Source organism: Squalius cephalus, assembly GCF_949319135.1.
Source record: "Squalius cephalus genome assembly, chromosome: 24".
Taxonomy (NCBI): Eukaryota; Metazoa; Chordata; class Actinopteri; order Cypriniformes; family Leuciscidae; genus Squalius; species Squalius cephalus.
The window spans coordinates 22,878,376-22,900,599 of NC_137145.1; the positions used below are offsets into that span (position 1 = coordinate 22,878,376).

Sequence of the window (22,224 nt, forward strand, 5' to 3'; positions counted from 1 at the left end):
TACATCAGGGTTTAATGGAGCCCAAACATCTCATCTCAGTTTTTCTATCTGTTAATCAATATCTTAAAGTAAGCGACAGCCAAACTACTAAAACAGGTATGGTAGAAACCATGGTCACAAGGTTTGTATCTCCACTGAAAAACAGGGAAGTCTAAAAATAAAAAGCAACATGTGCAGTACAAATGATTCAAACCTGCAAACCACAAAACTTAAAACATGTTCCCAACACAAATGAAGAGTCTCCCCCTGTACTACTATTAACCCAGAGTATTAGCCATTATAGTGATAGAAATGGTGATAGTCAGTGATAGAAATGGTGGATATAGTGATAGTCAGTTTTCTCACTATGACCATTTGAGATATACTGTATATGAACCTATGATTATTGCTTAGATGCTTAGTTTCGGAAAAGAAGAACTCCACACAACATGAGTTTGCCTCTTAATCCAGTCCGACGTTTTAATTATTGAATTGTCTGTGTAGGCCTGAAACAGGTTTGGCAGGGTGGAGGGAATGTGAACTAACTTCTCCCACGGGGGAACTTCATTTAACTAAACCCTGATGACAAATGCAAATCACATCTAATGCTGACAGTGGCCTGAAGAATGAAGAGCCGTGTGCTGTTTGCTTTCAGCCATCAGACATACTAATTCCGAATGGCGGACGGTAAAACCTGGAAATCCCATAGTCTTACTCTTTTATTAAATGAGGGTTTCAAGCCATATTAAAATATCACACATACTAAAATATCTTAGAGACACCACCCCACACAGAACACTTTGGAAACTGCAATGCAATGCCCTGGCATCCACCCACAACTCCCTAGCATTATGGTGCTGTCATATACCGTATACTAGTGCTCAAAAGTTTGGGGCGGCTAAGATTTTTTTATGTTTTTGAAAGAAGTCTCTTATGCTCACCAAGGCTGCATTTATATGATAAAAAATACTGTAAGATTGTGAAATATTATTACAATTTAAAATAACTGTTTTCTTTTGTAATATATGATCAAAGCTGCATTTCAGCATCATTACTCCAGTCTTTAGTGTCACATGATCCTTCAGATATCGTTCTAATATGATTTGATGCTCAAGAAACATTTATTATTATTATCAATGTTGAAAACAGTTCTGCTGCTTAATATTTTTTGTGGAAACTGTGATACATTTCTTTCAGGATTCTTTGATAAATAGAAAGTTCAGAAGGACAGCATTTTGATCAATTCAACAATTTAAAAAAAAAAAGATCTAGTTTTAGTTAGTTCTGCATTTCTGCCAGTGAGAATCACTAGCACTTTTCCAGCCAACACGCTGGGAAAATAAGGTGCATTTGCACACAATTGTTCCTTTTTTTGCTGCAATTTTAACCGGGAGGAAGGGGGGCTTCATCGCAGATTTCAAAAAGAGACCCCTGTCCCCACCCCTCCTGTAACACTAACAAATACTCTCTTTGTGCAAGGAGGCAATGCAACATGGCAGCCGCACAATAGATAACACCCTCAGACCAGAGGAGTAATTACTTGCGAGCTCTTTTCCCCCTGGTGAGCTGCATTGGCATTCATTAGATAACCTCAACGGTGACATATTAATTACAGGGGCGGCTTGATTTGTGCGGTCTACTGGGAGCTGGTTTTCCTGCTGTCTTCCTGTTGCTTTGATAAATTTTCGGCGCCGCACCAAAAAAATACCAGAGAGCGCCTAAACTGAGGTGATGTAAGACAGGTGTGATTGATGAAGTGTTGATTATAGAGGACGGAGCGCTGGTGAAGGATGACCACAGCTAAACCGTCCGTCTCCGCGGACAGACAGAGGAACTAAACTAGTGTGTACTAAAGCTGGTTGCCATGTTTCATCCCACCCAACCCAATTCATCCCACCAACAAGATAATAAAGGGGAGCATTTTGTGGCTGTGGGTTCTATTTCGGTACTGACCATTTTGGCATGATGTGCGTTCATTGGATCTGCATATTGTAGCAAGGCCTGGAACTGGTTGTTCTTGGTGAAGGTAATGATCTTCAGGACTGTTCCAAATTTTGAGAAGATCTAAATGAAGGAGAGGATAAGAACATGAAGGACAGCCATGATAAACAGAGTAGTTTAAGCCCTAGAAGGTTTGCTTATCTGAGCTGGTTAAGCAAGTTTGGCTGGTCTTTCAGCTAGACTCCCAACCTAGCCAAGGTGGTGTTTAGTGGGTTTAGCTGATCAGTCATCTTATAAGTGCACAGAACCCCTCTAAAACCACTGAACTAGTCCAGTCTGACCAGTGGAATCCAGCCTTGTAGACCAGCTGAGACTAGTAAACCACCTCGGGCTGGTTTAAGATGTTTTTTTCAGTTTTCCCAGCACTCTTCTGATCTAGATTTCAACTCATGAGTTCCCATGAGAGGGCTTCAATACATTTCTGAAGACAAGTGTTTTGTGACACTTTGACCTTGTGGAAGGGTACATTTATGTGGTTACTAGGTGACAACAAAGTAGGAAGTGTACAGAGTAAACATTGAAAGTAGAGCAAGCAAACAAACTAAGTGAATACCCAGGGGATTGCTTGATATATTGCAGAAAGTAAAAAAAGGATATTTCTCTGAATATCATGATATCACTTAATATATTAAGTCATTATTTATGAATCAAAAATAAGTACAGATACCTGAAGCAAATGAAGAACAATTATAAAAGTCATATTAAATGGCCTTCATTTTAACGAATAGTACAATTTTGGTGTAATGTAGTCTCACCTGGTGTAGCACTTCTAGAGACACTGGGTAGTAGAGATTCTCTACGATGATGCGAAGCACAGGACTTTGTCCAGGCATCATCCCGCCATCACTGGCTGTCGCAGTCCCAGAGAGACCCATATTCCCAGAATGCATTGCATTGACAGCTTGCAGAGCAGCCTGAGCCCTCTACAAGGGAGACATAGAGTTAACATTCGGACCAAACTCTTCCAAAACTTTCCACTCATACAGAGTAGTACACACAAACACACCTCAATCTCACCACTGCACTGGAGGGCATGCCTGATTGCAATGGCACTAAAATGCACTATCAGCAATGACTCTGTAATGAGCCGATTTACTTAGGCCTACTGTAAAACTATTAGCTCTGGGTAAAGCAAAAGTATAAAGGAGGCACTATATATGCAGAGATACCATTCTGAGTTTGTAAAAAAAAAGGTTAGGGTTACATATAGGTTTTAGGTTAGAGCTTCATCTGCCTTTCAGGCACTTTCCACCTGTAGACATGACTTTGAATCAAGTAATCAGTAAGTTTTCTTAAAAAGTTTATGGTTTTGCCATTTTAAGACATAGCAAGGTTGGTTCAGGTTGTCATATAGTATAAACAGGAAATTGACCCATGATAGCTGAGAGCTAGAAAAAAACTTTTATCTGAAAAATGGTTTGAGTTTTGTTTTTTGAAAAAAGTGAGTAAGATTGCATGTATTCATGGTGTAAGGAATATTTAGTTATTTTTTACTAGGGGTGTAACAGTACACAGAAGTCATGGTGAGGTACATGCCTCTTTTTGGGGTCATGGTTTGATAAGAGTTCAGTACAACAGGAAAAAGCAACAAATCCCCAATGCAAGGTTTAATTTGAACATACAGTAGTGCAAATTACAGTTTGTGCCAACTAACGGCATTTAGTTCCCTAGCTGGTACAGTCCAGCCTCCTTTAGTATTTTAAGCACTAAGCAGTAAACAGGACACACCCTTGCATTGGTCTTTTTTTTTTTTGTAGGGCTGATAAAAAACAAAAGGTTTTTGGTCACAATCAGCTACAAAACTGAAAAGCATCTCTTGTGTTATAAAAGTAAAATAAATAAATAAATAAAAAAGAGAATAATGAAAAAAAAAACTATATTTTTTTTAACTCATATAGTCTTTTTTGCCAAGCTCTGGTGATTGGCACTTCTGGATGATGTCATTTGATTAACATGTTGTACGTAGCCCATGCTGTCATTTTCTTTGTGCGAGAGGGTTCATTAACACGCGGTGACAATGGCGGATGCACAAAGTTCAATATTCCTTTTTTTTTTAAAGAAACCACAGAAATATGAGCGAGAAGAAAAAGTGCCATCCACGTCTGAGCCTTCTTCACCATTCCATGAGGAGACAGCGAGTGAGTACTAAATCAAACACTTTGTTGAAATTGGTCTAAAAGTAGAAATTTTGCAGCCAAAAAAAATAAATAAAAAGACTATTGACCATTTTCTATAGTCAATAGTGTAAAGATGTATGAAGAACATCTTACACAGAAGTCACTTTCAAAGCAAGCAGCTTTGAGTGTATATAAATGTGACCAAGCTGCGAAGGGAACTCTTTCACCCTCAAGTAAACTGTAAATGACTGGATTTTGCCCAATAAATTTAGCTGAAAAATGGCAAATTGTGACTGGACATTAAAAACTTGACACATGCATTTAAACAATTATTTTCAAATGATTCCTTTAGATGAATAAATGACCTTAGATAACTTTATTTGGCATTGACCCTACTATGGTAGTGAAAGGGGTGGTTTAAAGTGCAGGTTAGACTGTATGTAATTCTCACCCCCTGATTGGGCAGATTATCAGTCTTGAGCTCACGGTGGTTGGAATACTGGATGTAGACGGGCTGGTTGCGGACATGGGGTGCAGCTGTGGTGTAGTAGTTGACCATGGTGATGGCTGCTTCTTCAGAAGCCATTTCTATAAAAGCCTGTAGCGCAAATAGAGACATACTGTAAGTGCTAAATCCTGATAACAACATCATTCAGCTAATTGCACATATGTGGTGTAAGTTCAATCCAACTTGTTCTTAGCCTGTTTTAATGCAACACTCAAATGAAATAAAAATCGACAGGCTAAAAGAAATGGAGATAAATATTAGTAATTATAATCAGTGCTGCTTTGCACATATGGAAGGACAAGCATAATCATGTTGGTAGCACAAACAATACGGGACAAAGTTTAATATTCTGAGTTTGAGTTTTGTTCAAATCTCTAATCCTAAGAACGAGCCATAAAATAGTGATGCTTGTCTTAACAGGCGCCACTAATAATTATTCTTACCTCATCAAGCAAGGTGTGAGAGATTTATAGATGCAGAATCTAACAATAAACTGAATCTTTTGAAGCCCCAATCAAATCAACCAACAAACAACAAATTATGCAACAGGGGCATTAGAAATCTGTCTGCCTGTCTTTTATTGTCTAAATATGCCATTTTAAATTTGAATATGAAAAGGCACTCAAGTGGAAGCGGGAGACTGCTGTGTTTTTGCAGGGCTTCTGTTATTAGATGGACCTTGATGTGTTTGAAAGGACGCACACTTCAGTTTCTATCACTGGCCACCACTAATTAAGCTAAAACAGATCTGGACCCTTGTCCTCACCATCCCTTAGAAAGGAGAAAATACAGCAAAATGATTCTTTGATGGTGCCGTTTCTTAGTATAGTGGGTTTTTACAGGTCAGTAAAACTGTCTGGGTCATATTTCACTCTAAAACCAAAATTAAAAAATATAAACAGCATTTTGCATAAAGAGAATGACTAATATTTTAAGATATTAACATTAATCAGATTTTAAGATTGTGTTTTTTTGGGTCAAATTATTTTCATGACAACTAAGCACATTTCCAACTAAATTATTATTAAAAAAACAACAACAAAAATAAATCAAATTTCTATTTCCGTAATGTGAAAAAGGTTACTTTCCTATTACTGCAGTACATAGACACATTAAAAGCGCATCCAGTAATTTTCTTATTAAATAATCTTACACCATCAGAAAAGCACTTTTAAAAATGTACGTTTTTTTTTAAATGTACGATTTTTTTATGGCAGTAGGCTATTTAATTGAGGCTAATAATCATGCTTAATTGTCATTAGAAATCTTAATAGGCTTAATTTTTTACATCCACAATCCCTAAAGGCACCCACACACTGCAAGATAATCAGGCAGATTTTGGGCCCAATTCTCCCCTTCCGACAATCCTAGTCAAAGTCCCGATTATCTTAATGGTTCAACAGATTATCTTATCAGATTTTCCTGTGGTGTGAGGTGTTAAGAGTGATTGTATCTGCACGGAAGAACGTCGGAGCCATACATGTTGAATATTTACGATCAGAAATCCTGTTGTTTGGGGGGGAACCACGAGGACAAATCTGCACGTGCTCTGTAGATCGTCACATGGACCGAAAAGGTTAACAATTCAGAAAGCGAGCTGGCGGTAGCATAACATGCCTTCATCCAAACTTTTTTCTTTTTTACCGCAAATTTTCCATAAAATTTTCTGTAAAAAAAAAAAAGTCTGAACACTATTATTTCCATTTCTTTTTGCCAGACGTTCGCTATGTTTGTTTACTCTAAAGTCACGTTTGAAAGCAAGAGATTTTGTGAGATTTCCCGTGTTCACAGTCGGGACTGTTAAACTGTTAGTGTGTGTCGGTTAGTGTGTGTTGTGCTGTCTTAGTCACATCACAACACTTCACACACTATAGGAACAAAGTTGTTAAATCTATGATTTTTTTTATCGTCATGTTTGTGGTCTTTAAAAAAATCTTTTAGTGTGGGCCAGCCTTAAGACAATGGTATTGTCACACCATTGTCCTTATTGGGGAGGGTAGGCCCACATTTCCAAAATCCTGTTAGTTACACCATGTTAAACCACACAGAGGTTTAACAGTGGGAATATGTACGCTGGCTTCCTCTGATCTTATTCATGCCATTTAATCCGGAAATTCCACCACTAAACCAACTTGAAAGCATAAGGTGAGGTTTGAGAATCTCACAAGGCAAATTTAAAACCCATCAGTGTTTTTCAAATAACTGAGGTTCCGATAGTCGTGCTGCTAAAAACTTACAGAGCTGAAAGATAGGGCAGAGATGTGTTCACAGGTTCATGGAGCACCTACTTGGTTTTTCCCTTTAAGCATCAACAGGTTGGTGACTTTGCCAAAAGGGATTCCTAGTGAGACGACCTCTGCTTCAGACACTTCGATGGGTACTTTGCGGACGTGGAGGACGCGGGAGGGGCCACAGGGAGATCGGTCTCCTTTGTATGTTTTACTGTCAGTGCCATTAGCTGCCAAAAAGGAAAAAAAGAGAGAGACAGATTATCCATTTTTTGATTTTACCAGTTTTCCAAATGCCAAAACTGGCATTGATGTACATGGATATTACAAAAATAAGACCCACCAAACACCATTATTATCGATTGACTGACACCAAAAAGGTCACCGTTACAAAATATTTTGGCCTCATGAAGGACCTAGAATGAATTTAACAAGATACACCAGACAGAGAGACATGGGCAGAAACATAAAACTGACAATATGACGGTGGTGGGCAGTTTCTCTGATGCTCCCCCCGAAACAATACAACAAGCCTCTTACAGGATTATGCAGGCCTCTGTAGTCTGTCAAGACTCCAAATGGCACCCATTGTGGGGCATTTGGCACTTGGCTATGTCCAGGGGCACATCACAGGCTGGTGACAGGTTTAACAGAGACAGACCATGGTGTAGTGCCTGCCTCAGATTTCAACACTTACAGCTTTCACATTCTTGCAAGCCCATGCAATCCTTGTGTTCGTCTGATTGCAGATAATGGCATCAAAGCAATTTGTATCAGTCTCAGTGTCAGATAGATCCTAGAATGTGCATGTATTATACGTTTTTTTTTATTTTTTACCAAGACAGATTACAAACTGCAGTGGGCACTGGGCAGACTTGTGGTCAATTTGCCCAATTTCCCATTGATTGTCCCAAACTCACACCACTGAGCCAAAAGATGACATGTCCGATCACAATATGTTTGAAAGCACCACAAAGCACTCATTCTTCAGGAAGTCAACATGCAAATGGATTTCGTAAAATTGTCTCTAAACATTAAACTGGGACAGGACAGGAGAAAGCACTTTATCACTGAAAAGTTGTACACGTCACCCTGAAGTAATTTCAAAAGCAAAAACAAATTAATGGCCATTTTAGACTCTGCTCTTATGTATTTGTCTGGTCCTTAGTAGGCCATGTATGAGTGATGAACTTAAAAGCTCTATTACTGTAATACAGGGAAAATTTCTGCAGTCACATTAAAATATGGGTCAAATCTTCCTCAGATTGTATGTGGGGAAAAAATGGTACCATGTTCCCTATGATGAATGCAGTAGTGTGCAGTAGTGTCTGTGAGATAACTCTTTCTCTCTATCTCTCTCTCTCTCTCACGCATTGATAAACTCTTTCTTTCCAAAGTTAAGCCTGCCGACAAGAGGAAGCAGCGAGAAACAGCAGTGCACAAAAGAAAGTGCTACCATCAGCATGACGACCAGCCACAGTTGAAAAAAATGAACAGGCCCAGCACAGTGATCCAATCTTTTCCTCACAGTCCAGAGATCTTTACAACACAGCACAGTGTATCCCATTTCCCCCCTCACAGCTCACCAATCTAAATCCTCCCCTCGCTGCCCAGCACAGTGATTCCATCCCTTTCTGACAGTCCAGAGAACTAGACCTTTCCCTTAATAAAACGGCACAGTGACTTAAGTGACTTGCCCCACAGTGATCTAGACTCTTCCCTCTCAGTCCAGCACAGTGATCTAGACCCTTCCCTCAGCACAGCGGTCTAGACTCTTCCCTCTCAGTCCAGCACAGTGATCTAGACTCTTCTCTCTCAGCCCAGCACAGTGATCTAGACTCTTCCCTCTCAGTCCAGCACAATGATCTAGACCCTTCCCTCACAGTCCAGCACAGTGATCTAGACTCTTCTCTCTCAGTCCAGCACAGTGATCTAGACTCTTCTCTCTCAGTCCAGCACAGTGATCTAGACTCTTCTCTCTCAGTCCAGCACAGTGATCTAGACTCTTCTCTCTCAGCCCAGCACAGTGATCTAGACTCTTCTCTCTCAGCCCAGCACAGTGATCTAGACTCTTCTCTCTCAGTCCAGCACAGCGGTCTAGACTCTTCCCTCTCAGTCCAGCACAGCGATCTAGACTCTTCTCTCTCAGCCCAGCACAGTGATCTAGACTCTTCTCTCTCAGCCCAGCACAGTGATCTAGACTCTTCTCTCTCAGTCCAGCACAGTGATCTAGACTCTTCTCTCTCAGTCCAGCACAGTGATCTAGACTCTTCCCTCTCAGTCCAGCACAGTGATCTAGACTCTTCTCTCTCAGCCCAGCACAGTGATCTAGACTCTTCTCTCTCAGCCCAGCACAGTGATCTAGACTCTTCTCTCTCAGTCCAGCACAGTGATCTAGACTCTTCCCTCTCAGTCCAGCACAGTGCTCTAGACTCTTCTCTCTCAGTCCAGCACAGTGATCTAGACTCTTCTCTCTCAGTCCAGCACAGTGATCTAGACTCTTCCCTCTCAGTCCAGCACAGTGCTCTAGACTCTTCTCTCTCAGTCCAGCACAGTGATCTAGACTCTTCCCTCTCAGTCCAGCACAGTGATCTAGACTCTTCCCTCAGCACAGCACAGTGATCTAGACCCTTCCCTCAGCCCAGCACAATGATCTAGACCCTTCCCTCACAGCCCAGCACAGTGAGCTAGACTCTTCCCTCAGTCCAGCACAATGATCTAGACCCTTCCCTCACAGCCCAGCACAATGATCTAAACCCTTCCCTCACAGCCCAGCACAGGGATCTAGACTCTTCCCTCAGCACAGCACAGTGATCTAGACCCTTCCCTCACAGCCCAGCACAGTGATCTAGACTCTTCCCTCACAGCCCAGCACAGTGATCTAGACTCTTCCCTCACAGCCCAGCACAGTGATCTAGACTCTTCCCTCAGCCCAGCACAGTGATCTAGACTCTTCCCTCAGCCCAGCACAATGATCTAGACCCTTCCCTCACAGCCCAGCACAGTGATCTAGACTCTTCCCTCAGTCCAGCACAATGATCTAGACCCTTCCCTCACAGCCCAGCACAGTGATCTAGACTCTTCCCTCAGTCCAGTACAGTGATCTAGACTCTTCCCTCACAGCCCAGCACAGTGATCTAGACTCTTCCCTCAGCCCAGCACAATGATCTAGACTCTTCCCTCACAGCCCAGCACAGTGATCTAGACTCTTCCCTCAGCCCAGCACAATGATCTAGACCCTTCCCTCACAGCCCAGCACAGTGATCTAGACTCTTCCCTCAGTCCAGCACAATGATCTAGACCCTTCCCTCACAGCCCAGCACAGTGATCTAGACTCTTCCCTCAGTCCAGCACAATGATCTAGACCCTTCCCTCACAGCCCAGCACAGTGATCTAGACTCTTCCCTCAGTCCAGCACAATGATCTAGACCCTTCCCTCACAGCCCAGCACAGTGATCTAGACTCTTCCCTCAGTCCAGTACAGTGATCTAGACTCTTCCCTCACAGCCCAGCACAGTGATCTAGACTCTTCCCTCAGTCCAGTACAGTGATCTAGACTCTTCTCTCAGCCCAGCACAATGATCCAGACTCTTCCCTCTCAGCCCAGCACAGTGATCTAGACTCTTCTCTCAGCCCAGCACAGTGATCTAGACTCTTCCCTCAGTCCAGTACAGTGATCTAGACTCTTCCCTCAGCCCAGCACAGTTATCTAGACTCTTCCCTCAGCCCAGCACAGTGATCTAGACTCTTCTCTCAGCCCAGCACAATGATCTAGACCCTTCCCTCACAGCCCAGCACAGTGATCTAGACTCTTCCCTCAGCCCAGCACAATGATCTAGACCCTTCCCTCACAGTGATCTAGACTCTTCCCTCTCAGTCCAGTACAGTGATCTAGACTCTTCCCTCAGCCCAGCACAATGATCTAGACCCTTCCCTCACAGTCCAGCACAATGATCTAGACTCTTCCCTCAGCCCAGCACAATGATCTAAACCCTTCCCTCACAGTCCAGTACAGTGATCTAGACTCTTCCCTCAGCCCAGCACAATGATCTAAACCCTTCCCTCACAGTCCAGTACAGTGATCTAGACTCTTCCCTCAGTCCAGCACAATGATCTAGACTCTTACCTTACAGCCCAGCACAGTGCTCTAGACTCTTCTCTCTCAGTCCAGCACAGTGATCTAGACTCTTCCCTCAGCCCAGCACAATGATCTAGACTCTTACCTTACAGCCCAGCACAGTGCTCTAGACTCTTCTCTCTCAGCCCAGCACAGTGATCTAGACTCTTCTCTCTCAGCCCAGCACAATGATCTAGACTCTTACCTTACAGCCCAGCACAGTGCTCTAGACTCTTCTCTCTCAGCCCAGCACAGTGATCTAGACTCTTACCTTACAGCCCAGCACAGTGATCTAGACTCTTCTCTCTCAGCCCAGCACAGTGATCTAGACTCTTCCCTCAGCCCAGCACAATGATCTAGACCCTTCCCTCACAGCCCAGCACAGTGATCTAGACTCTTACCTTACAGCCCAGCACAGTGATCTAGACTCTTACCTTACAGCCCAGCACAGTGATCTAGACCCTTCCCTCACAGTCCAGTACAGTGCTCTAGACTCTTCTCTCTCAGCCCAGCACAGTGATCTAGACTCTTACCTTACAGCCCAGCACAGTGCTCTAGACTCTTCTCTCTCAGCCCAGCACAGTGATCTAGACTCTTCCCTCAGCCCAGCACAATGATCTAGACCCTTCCCTCACAGCCCAGCACAGTGATCTAGACTCTTACCTTACAGCCCAGCACAGTGATCTAGACTCTTACCTTACAGCCCAGCACAGTGATCTAGACCCTTCCCTCACAGTCCAGTACAGTGCTCTAGACTCTTCTCTCTCAGCCCAGCACAGTGATCTAGACCCTTTCCTCACAGCCCAGCACAGTGATCTAGACCCTTCCTTTACAGCCCAGCACAGTGATCTAGACCATTCCCTCACAGCCCAGCACAGTGATATAAACCCTTCCCTTACAGCCCAGCACAATGATCTAGACCCTTCCCTCACAGCCCAGCACAGTGATCTAGACCCTTTCCTCACAGCCCAGCACAGTGATCTAGACCCTTCCTTTACAGCCCAGCACAGTGATCTAGACCATTCCCTCACAGCCCAGCACAGTGATCTAAACCCTTCCCTTACAGCCCAGCACAGTGATCTAAACCCTTCCCTTACAGCCCAGCACAGTGATCTAGACCCTTCCCTCACAGCTCAGCACAGTGACCCCATCCCTCCCCTCTCAACCCAGTCTTTCCTCTAATAGCCCAGCATGCAGATACCTTCCCACCCCTCACAGATCTTCAAGCTTCACCTGGTCTCAATAGGCTTTTTCTTATATTCCCACCACTACAGGCTTGCGTTTACAGCCAACTTGTCATTTATGATGCAACACTGACACTAAAAGGAGAAGAACCTATGTGAAATTCACCACAGAGAACAGATTTACAACAAAAAACAAGCCTTATCAAACCAACAGGCACCAAGCAACAACATGCAGTCCTATGAGGGTTATTATAATTTGTGTTGCCTTCTGTTTTTAGGTGTCCTTCTGGAAGCTGGTGTCAGCTAACATTTAAGTTTTTCAAAACCATGATAAGTGTTGAATTCTTCCATGACATCATAAAATGAACTAAAAGAGACTATACTGTAGCACTGTGGGGAATAAAAGTGTGCTTAAACCATGTTTGCAAACATATCCACATACTGATGCAGATCAAATATAATCAGGGTTTCAAATGACTTGCCCAGTCTGACTGCAAAAAATACAAACCCACATTTAATACTAACGAGGTCTGCCTTAATACAGACCCGGAGGCATCTAGACTTAGTCGAAAGCAATATGGATAATGAAAAACAAGCTTGCATCTGCAAGACATCTACTGTTAACACACCGAACATGGGTGCGATTAAATAGGCAACAAAACAAAACCTCCAGTGGAATAACTCAATGCAGGCAGAGGCAGTAGCCTACCACATGCAGAGAGTTAAAGAAACTAGATAATCCCTTTACAGAACAGGCAGATTGTATTCACATTATTTTCCCACACTGCAGAAAGGACACAACATGCTGAAAGAGTACAACACTGATGTTGAATAGCTCTTAGTCTGCAGTTTTTCACCCTGGAGGCTCATTGAGAATATAAAAATGTTCAAGTTTTAATAAGCTCAATTATGGAACTTTAGCACATTTTAAAAACCTCATATGCAACCCCTTATATGCATAATCTTACATAAATTTTGCTTTAATATTGCTGAACCGTTACTGCAACTATGGATTTATATATGACGCATGGATGAGACCCTGACGTATCCTAGAGACAGGCATCTCGCCACATATCAGCCACCAGGAGAACAGGAAGATGATTGGTCCACTTTTCCATTGACCCTGTGTTACCATGGTGACCATACACATGACCTATCAAGGCATCTGGCTTCTCCATGCCAATTCATCTCATTGTGTCGTTAACAAATCTTATTGTTGTGCATTTAATGTGATTAGAGGAACCATCCCTGAATCGAATATGCCACAGGCTTTTCAAGAGGAAATGAGTAAAAAGGATCTTTGAAAAGCACTAGCCATATATAAACTCTATGCATGGGATGGTTTGTGCTAGCAAATCTAGATAGATTTCCAACATTATTTAAGATTACCAAAGTTTTAAATAATTGGCCTTTACAAACTTTAATAAATCATTCTGTTTTGTAGACAAGAAATGACAACATTTAAAATAAAATTAATATGAACTATAAAGGAATAGGCCTAAATAAAATAAAGCAAAAATAAAAATAGCAAATGATGACCAGTTTTGGCTGAACTATTACTTTAATGTGGATTTGTGAACATACATGATCCATGATTTTATCTTATATTGAAATTTTTTGCAAGCATGCATAAAATGAATCAAAAGTTACAGTAAATACATTTGTTACAAAATATTTATATTTCAAATAAATGCTGTTCCTTTGAAACTTTCTCTTTAAAAAATGTACACCATTTCAACAAACATATCAAGCTCTTTTCAACATTGATAATTAAACAAACAAGTTTCTTGAGCAGCAAATCAGCAATGATTTCTGAAGGATCATGTGACACTGAAGACTGGAGTAATACAAACAACTCTAAAATACTAGGCAAATATCAAACTTATGTTTGTGCAACAAACAAAGCCAATACAGGATGAGGAAGTTGTTCAGCAAATCACAGGATTTCTGCAGCACTGAAGCAGCATTATCCATTTGTAGAAAGCATCCGTTTTCCGTGATATTTGTCTATGCATCACCCAAGAGACTAGAGAAGAATCTTATCCTTGCTGTCACAGTTAATTCAGCGATGCACTGTGAAATCCCACTACAGTAAAACTGTTGCTAGGACACCACAGAATTCACGGAATGCTGCTCACAACCGAGCTCTCTGTGACTTCCCGTCAACAATTCCCATATCTGACATTCCTGAAATGCCATCCTTCACCACAAGTATTACCTTTGCGCAGTTCTACCTGTCTGTTGCTTTGTCACTGTCCTCTCACAAACGACCACTTCCAATGAAAAGCCCTTGAACATTTATGATCCATGGTAAGAACAGAGTAGTCTTCAGTTTGATAAAGGCTGGTTACTCACTTACACACACCATAACCTCAGTCAAACATGTCTGATCAGCTTTAACTCATGGTTATGGGCTTTACTGTCAACTTTGCCTGGGGCAAGAGGGAGTATGTCAGGTTTGACAGGGCAGAAATACTTTTGTACTGTTCTGGCAGAGTGGTCCCAGTAGACAGCAATCAAGTGTGCATGTGTTTGCCAAGGTGCAACGACTCTGAGCCTTTGGGCTCTCATATGCTTGATGTGCTGGAACACAAGGTTTGCTTCGTATGGGAAAAAAGGATACGGTCCTTATATGCTTTTCAGATTAAAAGCTCATCCATAAAGGACAGTGGTAAAGGACAAATTAGTGACTATAGGACCAGTGTTGGGAGTAACAAACTAAACTAAACAAACCAACACTTTGTCCTAACCAGATGCGATGTGGCGACATGCGATAAAGGGTATATTTTCCATGTTAATTAAGAGTTTGTGTCACGCAATAGTAAAAAAAACTATTTCGGCAACATAGCGGCTGAAACAACAACATATAAAGTCTCAGGTACTGATTATGTGCTTTATTTAATCTTGAAAGTGTCTAGTATGAGTATGAATATCATTTTGCATGACCTTTATAGCCATTCTGAAAGTGGAAATGGATCACCTCAGATCTTGAAAATAAATGAAACAAGAAAATTCAAACTGTGAACAAACACAGCTTCAATGTAGTTAGCTTCTTTTTGTTAGTAGCTTGTAGTGTAGCTAACTATTTTAAAATGGTACTTGACTATAGTTTAACTTGTAGCTTGGCACGTTTACAGATTCAGAGTAGCTTCCTCACACTGTAAAGGACTGTTTAATTTTAGCTACTATTTTATATCAACAACTTCCCATCTGTTCTAATTACGTTCTAATTAAACAACACGTTTTCAGCTAAAGTGGTCAGACAAGAGTAAATATGCCTTCTTGTATAATTATTACCATTCAGTTAATGACAATATATACAGCTCAAAGAGTGTGAACAACACAAAACACCAGGGAGGAATCTGAAAGCATGTTTATCAGTGTTAAACAGCAGGGACTATATTGACCTTGATGTAAGCTAGCTTGATTGGGCTATCAGCACACAGACTCAGGGTCAGCTTTGTTATGGCTTCCTTAGTTTTGTGTAGCAACGACCACAATGTGCTGTGAAGGCCATTTTGCGTCAAGAAACCCAAACAATGATGCGACTGACTACATAACAGGGAAAACAAATGCCTGAGGTAGAGTTCAATTCAAGATTGTATTTTGTGCTAATTTGGCTAAATGCTAATGACTGTGCATTTCAGACTAGCGGTTGAAAGACAGTTTTTTTTTTATTACTGACCCTGCCGGAAAAAAACTGTGTAACCTAAGGTGTTTAGCTGAACTCCCAGCCTGAAAAAGCTGGTTAGGCAGGTCTTTTTTTTTTTTTTTTTGGATAGTTTTAACCAGATAAACCGGACAAGACCAGCAAACTACCCTAGGCTGGTGAAAATCCCCACAAATTTGAGAAAACAAACTCATTATTCATTGAAAAGGCTTGTAGTCAATTTTGAAATTGACAAAAAGTTCCAATACACTCAATGCAATTCGTAAATATTTTACATTTAGGCAAATTCCTACCTTTTTGTATGATATGCTTACACCCCACTGAGAGTTAGGTTTAGGGGTGGACCTTCAAAAAAAAATTCATAACATTTCGTCCAACTCAAGGGTTAAGGTTAGCATAAAATGTAAAATAATTGCATTTTCTCTTGAGATCAGGTTTAAACTTCTGAAGTGGACACAGTTACTGGCCAAATTATCGAATTAAGATATATTTATTTAACAAATACATATAAACATTTAAATAATATTATGCATAATAAGATAAATAATTTGTATTTGTTATATAATTTATTTATTTGATATAGTTTAGTCAGGCTAGACAAAACCAATATATTAAAAACATAAAAAACTAGCTCCAAATATGTTCTGATCCTAAAATCTAATTATGCAGTCTGACTTTGGCGATACAATCAATCAATAAATAAAAAAAAGATGAATTTACCATTACTATGCCAAAGAAATGCACAACTACAATGATTCATGGGAAATGCCAGAAACAGCAATACTTTACGGAGATGTGCAAACTTTGATCTTCAGAACAATACTAGTATCTGTTCCTTTTTGCATTAGTTACAGTACAACACGTATCCGCAGATCATACCAGCCATTCAGCACTAGACCACATTAAAAGCCATCATTTTGCAATTATTTTGCAGAATCACTAAAATGCCAAGAACATCTTAAAAGCTCTTCACTGGGGAGCTTTCATGAGAAGCAGAAAACATCAAAATATAGAAGCTGTCCGGAGGCTATCCCTGGTCATTCCACTTTAAACTCTGAAAATAATAGAGACACTGTTTCCCTTTCCAAAGCACAACAACATATTAAGGATTATTGTGTACCAGGGGAAGGATGAGTGAGCAAGAGAGAAAAGAAATGGCAGAGAGCAGATGATGGGGTCATTTCATTCTGCCCTCCATTTTATCTCCATTCAGATGCTCAAATAACAGCTAATACACTCGCCAACCATTTCACCATCATACACCGATCATTGCATAGTTCATTTTTAGTGCTGTTAAAAATCCACTTTGCATGCACTTCCAAGGTATGAGACTTTGGGAGTTTTTATCACTGTGAATCAAATGCTGAGGAAACCTCTGCAGCGGAAATCTACATATGGTAATGGGCGTTTGATTTCAACAGACTGGGTCATCTGACCAATCAGAGCGAAGTTTGACCAATCACAACAGACTGGGCCATCTGACCAATCAGAGCAGAGTCGGCTCTCAGAAAGGTGGGGTTTAGAGAGACCGGATCTTTTATCGAACAGTTTCAAGACACTGTGAGAAAAGAGGTGGTGTTGAAATGTATATTATGAGAAAATTAAAGTATTTTTTGACCTTGTTGGATGTATTTGTAAACCTGTTGTAAAAGACCTCCAAAACAAAATTAGGAGCCTTTAAAATAGCATAATAAGGGCACTTGAACAGACTTTATAAAGATCTTAAGATGATTCCTGTGGGATCACGACTGTGGGATAATGTTCGCAAATCCATGAAAAACCCATGAAAACAGTTTGAATAGTCTGTTTTACACTTTTCATGGAAATATATTAAGAATGTCAAAACGAAACAGAGTTTGCCACCCATTAATCTTTTGTAGTATGACCTTTGAATTTTTTTTTTTTTTTACATTTGAAAGATATTGGAACAAATCTGAATATCAGCATGAAAAAAAAACGTGTAGGTGAAACATAGGGATAACTTACAGTTGCTGATCAGGACTCTGAGCTGAAGCAGAGGTTTATGCGATAATGAGCAGCTCACTGTAGCATACATTATCCCCATTATTACTCGGCTACTTAGCAAATAAATAAATGGGCATAAAATATTGATTTGAATTTAAATTATTTTATTATGCGAGTGATAAGAGAGACATTAAACTAACACAGCCACTATGTAGGAAATCAGCTGCCTGGGACAAGTTGTTTATCGCTCATTATACCGCAGAATGCTGTAATTGACCAATCAGAATGAAGTATTATTTTTGCCGCACTTGTACACCCTTGCTTAGCAGAAAAGAAAAGTAATTTCAGAGGCAGAGAAGGTTATTAAATTTTAATAATAGATAATGAAAACACATTCGACATGAATCGCGAACAATGACATTCATTAAGAAAGCAAGCAGGGACAACTTTGATTTCATGTGGTCTTTAAATCTGTGACCGAAAGTAATCCTTCACTAGGGCTGGGCGATATGGCCTAAAAAAAGAAAAAACAAAATCCCATTTTTTCACAAAAAATTCGATTTAAATAGATTTTTTTTCCCCTACTTAAAATCAGAGAACAAAGAAATTGTTCAAAACAAGTTTTAACTTAATTTTTTTTTGATTGATCTGGATTTCCCCCTTGGGGTTAAAGTGCAATCAGAAACAACAAGACAAGATGGCAGGCCCTGCCTTTGTAAACAGTGAAAATGTAACATAACATAACGTAACATAACATAAAATGGGTGGATTGGGATGTTGTTTGTGCATCTCTATGGCAAATGCTGAGCCCGTTCGGACCTACGGGAGCTCAGAGGGGAGCGTCGGCAGATGTTAAAGAGAAAACCGATTTTCGTTCAAACAAGTCGACGTAAACTACATATTCGAGTGAATCGATAAAATCGATTTATCGCCCAGCCCTATCCTTCAGATGAATAATTCAACAAAAAGGCCAAGTCAAGTCATCAGAAAATGGCCTGAAAGTGTCTAGCCTGTTAATGGAAGTGATGTTGATGAACAGACAGTACCTGTGGATGGAGTGGAACTGCTCATGGTAGTACAGCAATACGAGGAGACGGAAACAGGAGGCTCTCCAGATGCCCACTGAAACACACAAATATAAAATAAAAGTCTCAGTCAAAATGAGTCAACGTGGGAACCAGAGAAACCACCCAAAACACCACCTATTACACCCTTATATTCCAAACTTGGGTGTAAATGTTTAGCAATATTGAATTCAAACCTGTAAAATCAACCATCTTTAAGTGATATTACAAAAAAAGGGAATGAATTCAAATGTATTCCAAAACTAAATGCGTCACTAAACTATTCTCATGTCATCGGCATACATGGATGGTGACATTATCCTTTCAAAATCTAATAACACAGACCAGCGTGACGAGTACAGAAAACCAATCGAAAGGCCCTGTGGCGTATCAAAGGACTGTTTTTTTCAGTCCAGAAGGGAAATTTCAGCAGCGCATCAATTCCTTGAGGATGGTGTCTAACAAGCACACAAATGCATCCATTAGCAGCAAATTGTTTGTTAGGTGAGCAGATCAAGAATACAATCTATTCAGCTACAAGATGGCTGGCACGTGATCCTGCCCTCAGATACTGTAGCCAGACTCTAGCGCAGTGCATTACATGAGAGAGTTTAGCGCTGCATAATGCTTACATTGCCTCATTTCGGATCAAAAATAAAACGACAGTTCATGCATAGAATCTCCTTGAATTTAAATCTAGATTTATTCACACTGGCCCATGAAAACCTCTATGTGAACACACAAAAGTACGGGGGATGCGTTTACCTCGGAGGACACGTTTTGTACATCCCCGCAGGCAGGTGAGTTTGGTCAGGGATAGAGCCAAATTATTCAGGAAAATGGATCTGGAGTTGCCCAGCCCTGCTCTAGAGGAAATGTGTCCATTTGTGTTGTGTTTCCTGAGCGAGGCCCTCACAGCTCAGGGAATAACGCTGTAATTGTCTTCCTCCTCAGTTTCTAATTTTGGAGCTTTTTTGTGACCGAGTTGAATTTCTTGAGCTAGACGATAAAGAATGTGCAGAACTGAGACATTTTATGTTTAGTCTACTTATTAAAAAACAAAACTATTTGGGCAATTCAAAAGTTATTTTAATCGGTGTTGTTTTAGTATACTTTTTTTTTTTTTAATATACTTTAAGTATATTTTATATACTTTTTGTTTTTTTATACTTTAAATTACTTTTTATTTTTAATATTTTCTGCTTTTATTTTCATTTTAGTAATTTTATTATGTGCTTTTGTTGTTTTCATTAGTTTTTAGTTTTTATATTTCGATTTCGATTTAATTTCAGTTTTAGTTTTTTACTACTTTAGCTTCAACAGTTTTTTTCCATCTAATATTTATATTACATTTTAGTTTATTTCAATTAGTGAAAAGGATTTTTTTAACTCTGGTATAAGTAAAATATAATATAAGTACAAAAGAGTAAAGTATGAGCAGAAAATGTAAGAGAGCACAAAGTACAGAGTAATAAAACCAAGGAAAACATAATTTTGAAGAAAACATGAACATAAGTTTAACTTTTGTGCAATATCATTTTTAATGTGATTCAAGTTTTTATTTTATTTACGCTTATTATATTTTGATACGTGACCACGTTGTTTGCTATTCTGATCAATTTGCATTATTTTTTTCAGTTTGTGCAATATATTTTTTTAATTTTTGATTCATGCTTATTCTTTTTTGATCCATGTCTGCTATACTTTTTATGTGATATTGATCCCATAGTCCAGTCCTAAACATCAAGCTCTTCAATGATTTGCTGAAACCAAATGTTAAGCACACAATCAAAATCAGAAAAAAAAAAACACTATATTATAAAACAGTTAGTTTTGATCCTTGAATTTGATTGGCCAAGCAGACCTCCAAGAGTGCTTATATTTAGTTTAACATCATTAATGATGATGTTTCATCCCTCTCTGTTCCTGATCGTTCTCACCAGAGATTACGGACAGTGGAGAGTGGAAGTAGAGTGTGTGGTATTATCAAAAAAGCATTTGCGTTTTATTTCACTCCAGTATCACTCATCGTAGGTTTCTCTGGTGATGGGAGCAAGAAATGGAAAACCCGGAGTGGAGCAGGAACGGATTAATTACAGAAGGCTTTGAGCGGGAATGCAAAATGCATTTTGCTCCATTCGTATACTCTATTATTCCGTCTTTTTGTGTTGCCTGACAGCACATAACACTCCTTTTTTTTCTGTTGAAACTATTTTCATTGGCAGATTAAAAACGTACGAACTAACGTGTGGAATTTTGCCACTGAATATCCGTTGAGCTGTGGTTTGGTCGTACACAACTTCCTGTGTTATATTGCTTAAAGTTATGAAAAAGAACAGGTCATTTAGAGATCAATCATAGCGGTTAAAAGGTCACAACCATGTGAATATTAAAACAAGACCGACCTCATTTACATACCAACGCTGTCTGTGCTATTCGCCAGTAGTTTTCACATACAAAGAAATTAGCCAATCACAACAAAGGTCATTTACATGTAAAAGCCTTAAAGGTACAGAAGCAAAAATTGGCTGTTTAATTCTAAAGAGCAGAGAGGGTAAAACTGCAACAGATTTTGCTCCAAGAAGCCAGGACTAACATTATTTTCAGACTTCAGGGCAAAAATAAACTGCTGCCAAAGGTCAGAGACATGGCCTGCTGGGAAGAGCAAGAGCTCCGACATGTTGTGTACGTGGGAGACGTTTAGTTCGAATCCAGGTTGGGTCATTTCCCGATCTGATTCATCCACCTTTCCGGTCTGCTCTCTCACAGTCAAAATCAATAAAATCCCAAAAATAAACAACCAAAAATGGATATGTGGCCTCTGTACCAAATGAACAATAGGTTTTTGGGATCCAAACACAAATGTTAACTAAAGTCTCATGTGTACAGAAAAAACAACTGAATCAATTCAGAAACATAAACTGCAGTCATCCAGACATTCGAGATCCACCTCCAATATAAATGAGACGACGCAGTTTTTTAGTTCTTATTAAAAACGAGTTCATGCACAGGGTCATTCATGACACACACACACACACACAGCAGGTACGAGTTCAGCACAGCGCTTGTGTTATTCAACTCAGCCAGGTGTTGTTGGAAGGGAGAGCTGGCTTCACAGGCGGAGCCACTGCAATGCTGTCTCCCTATTGGAGCGCGATTGTGCCCTCAGCCTACCAGGAAACAACACAAAGCCTATCTTCGCTTTTTTTAGATGAAATTCAAATGAGCCCAGGCAGAGTATGAATATGCAAAAAAAAAGGCACAAAAACGATAGAATCTCTTTACCCTTTACAGCTAAGCCCCTCTCTGATGCATGTGACATTTTGTGCGCAGAGATGGGCTGAGAGTGATGAAACACGACACTGATGTTCAGCGCCCGCATCGTAATTGC

General features: G+C 40.1%; 1 protein-coding gene across 5 annotated transcripts in view; it reads right to left on the minus strand.

Moving 5' to 3' along the window:
* Nucleotides 1-22,224, minus strand: part of ptbp3 (polypyrimidine tract binding protein 3) — a 70,685-nt gene that overhangs the window by 17,655 nt on the left and 30,806 nt on the right. For 4 of the 5 annotated variants that reach the window (XM_079861879.1, XM_079861882.1, XM_079861880.1 and 1 more), the window contains exons 2-6: nt 18,816-18,891; nt 6,894-7,063; nt 4,549-4,695; nt 2,736-2,903; nt 1,933-2,043 (exon numbers count right to left, since the gene is read on the minus strand). In XM_079861879.1, the coding sequence (XP_079718005.1) occupies nt 1,933-2,043; nt 2,736-2,903; nt 4,549-4,695; nt 6,894-7,063; nt 18,816-18,891 (672 nt within the window). The remainder of the gene's footprint in view (nt 1-1,932; nt 2,044-2,735; nt 2,904-4,548; nt 4,696-6,893; nt 7,064-18,815; nt 18,892-22,224) is intronic. The other variant, XM_079861883.1, reaches the window with a different exon arrangement.